Source organism: Poecilia reticulata, unplaced genomic scaffold, assembly GCF_000633615.1.
Source record: "Poecilia reticulata strain Guanapo unplaced genomic scaffold, Guppy_female_1.0+MT scaffold_236, whole genome shotgun sequence".
NCBI lineage: Eukaryota > Metazoa > Chordata > Actinopteri > Cyprinodontiformes > Poeciliidae > Poecilia > Poecilia reticulata.
This window is the reverse complement of record NW_007615028.1, coordinates 70,578-71,992: the sequence shown is the minus strand read 5'-3', so window position 1 is coordinate 71,992 and position 1,415 is coordinate 70,578. Positions and strand designations below refer to the sequence as shown.

At 54.2% G+C, this 1,415-nt stretch overlaps 1 protein-coding gene across 2 annotated transcripts in view; it reads left to right on the top strand.

The window, feature by feature from the left end:
- snapc4 (small nuclear RNA activating complex, polypeptide 4) overlaps positions 1–1,415 on the top strand; it is a 17,747-nt gene that overhangs the window by 4,925 nt on the left and 11,407 nt on the right. For both annotated transcript variants that reach the window (XM_017303299.1, XM_017303298.1), the window contains exons 3-6: positions 298–341; positions 791–919; positions 993–1,115; positions 1,232–1,369. In XM_017303299.1, the coding sequence (XP_017158788.1) occupies positions 298–341; positions 791–919; positions 993–1,115; positions 1,232–1,369 (434 nt within the window). The remainder of the gene's footprint in view (positions 1–297; positions 342–790; positions 920–992; positions 1,116–1,231; positions 1,370–1,415) is intronic.

Sequence of the window (1,415 nt, the reverse complement as noted above, 5' to 3'; positions counted from 1 at the left end):
GTAATCATGACTTCCTGTTGGGCTTTTATTGTGGTAATCATGACTTCCTGTTGGGCTTTTATTGTGGTAATCATGACTTCAGCCCAGCTGAAGGAAATATGCCAGGATTTAGTCACCAGTCACGCTAGCTGAGGCTAGCAAGGCGAGCTAACATTCACTGAAAACGGTCTAAAGTTCTGCTGACCCGGTGGGCCGGAAGAACCAGATGTGCAGAATCACACCTCTGGTTCTGTTGGTCCAGATGGTTCCGGGTGGGATCAGGGACTGGGACGTCTCACTGTGTGTCTCTGTCCTCAGATGATGGATCAGACAGTCAGGACGAGGAGGGACAGGAGGGACAGGTGAGACAGAGGACCTGGTAAATCAGTTGGTCCAATTCCCCACAGAACCACGAACAGACTTGTGTCTCTGTCTCTGTCTCTCTATGTGTCTCTGTGTCTCTCTGTGTGTCTCTCTGTGTGTCTCTGTGTCTCTCTGTCTCTGTCTCTGTCTCTGTGTGTCTCTGTGTGTCTCTGTGTCTCTCTGTGTCTCTGTCTCTGTCTCTCTGTGTCTCTCTCTCTCTCTCTGTCTCTCTCTGTCTCTCTGTGTGTCTCTGTCTCTCTCTGTCTCTGTCTCTGTGTCTCTCTGTCTCTCTGTGTGTCTCTGTCTCTCTCTGTCTCTGTGTCTCTGTCTCTNTGTCTCTCTGTCTCTCTGTGTGTCTCTGTCTCTCTCTGTCTCTGTGTCTCTGTCTCTCTGTCTCTGTCTCTCTCTGTCTCTGTCTCTGTGTCTCTGTGTCTCTCTGTGTGTTCAGATCCCAGCTGATCTGTTGGCCCAGAAGCAGAAGATCCAGTCAGAGATCCAGAACCTGGAGGACATGTTGGGTCCCCGCAGTGTGTCCCTCGACGTGTCCAGTGAGGACAGCAGCGACTCCAGTGACAGGGTCGGTACCGTTTGGGGTCAGAGGTCGCATGTGTCGCTGTGGCTGAGTGTCTTCTCGGCGTCTGTGTCCCCAGAGCGAGCCGGACATGTCTCCGAGTGCGTCCTCGTGTCTCCAGCTCAACCTGGTCTACCAGCAGGTGGTCCAGGAGACGCTGGACCAGCTGGAGGCGCTGCTGGCCCACAACCGCAGGCAGCAGGTGAGGACCCGGTTCTGACCCGGTTCTGACCCGGTTCAGGCCTTGTTCTGACCCCGTGTGGCTCTGGACTCAAATCCAGAACCGATCCGAACTGAAGTGCAACGTTCTGCCTGCAGAGGGAGCTCACAGCCCAGGTGAACGGACCAATCAGAGAGCCCACCAGAGAAGCTCCTGCCTCGTCCAATCAGCATCCAGCTAAGCTGTTCCTGGGCAGCTTCCTGAAACCGTACTTCAAGGACCGCCTGACTGGACTGGTACCGCTCACACACACACACACACACAGAAACACACACACACACA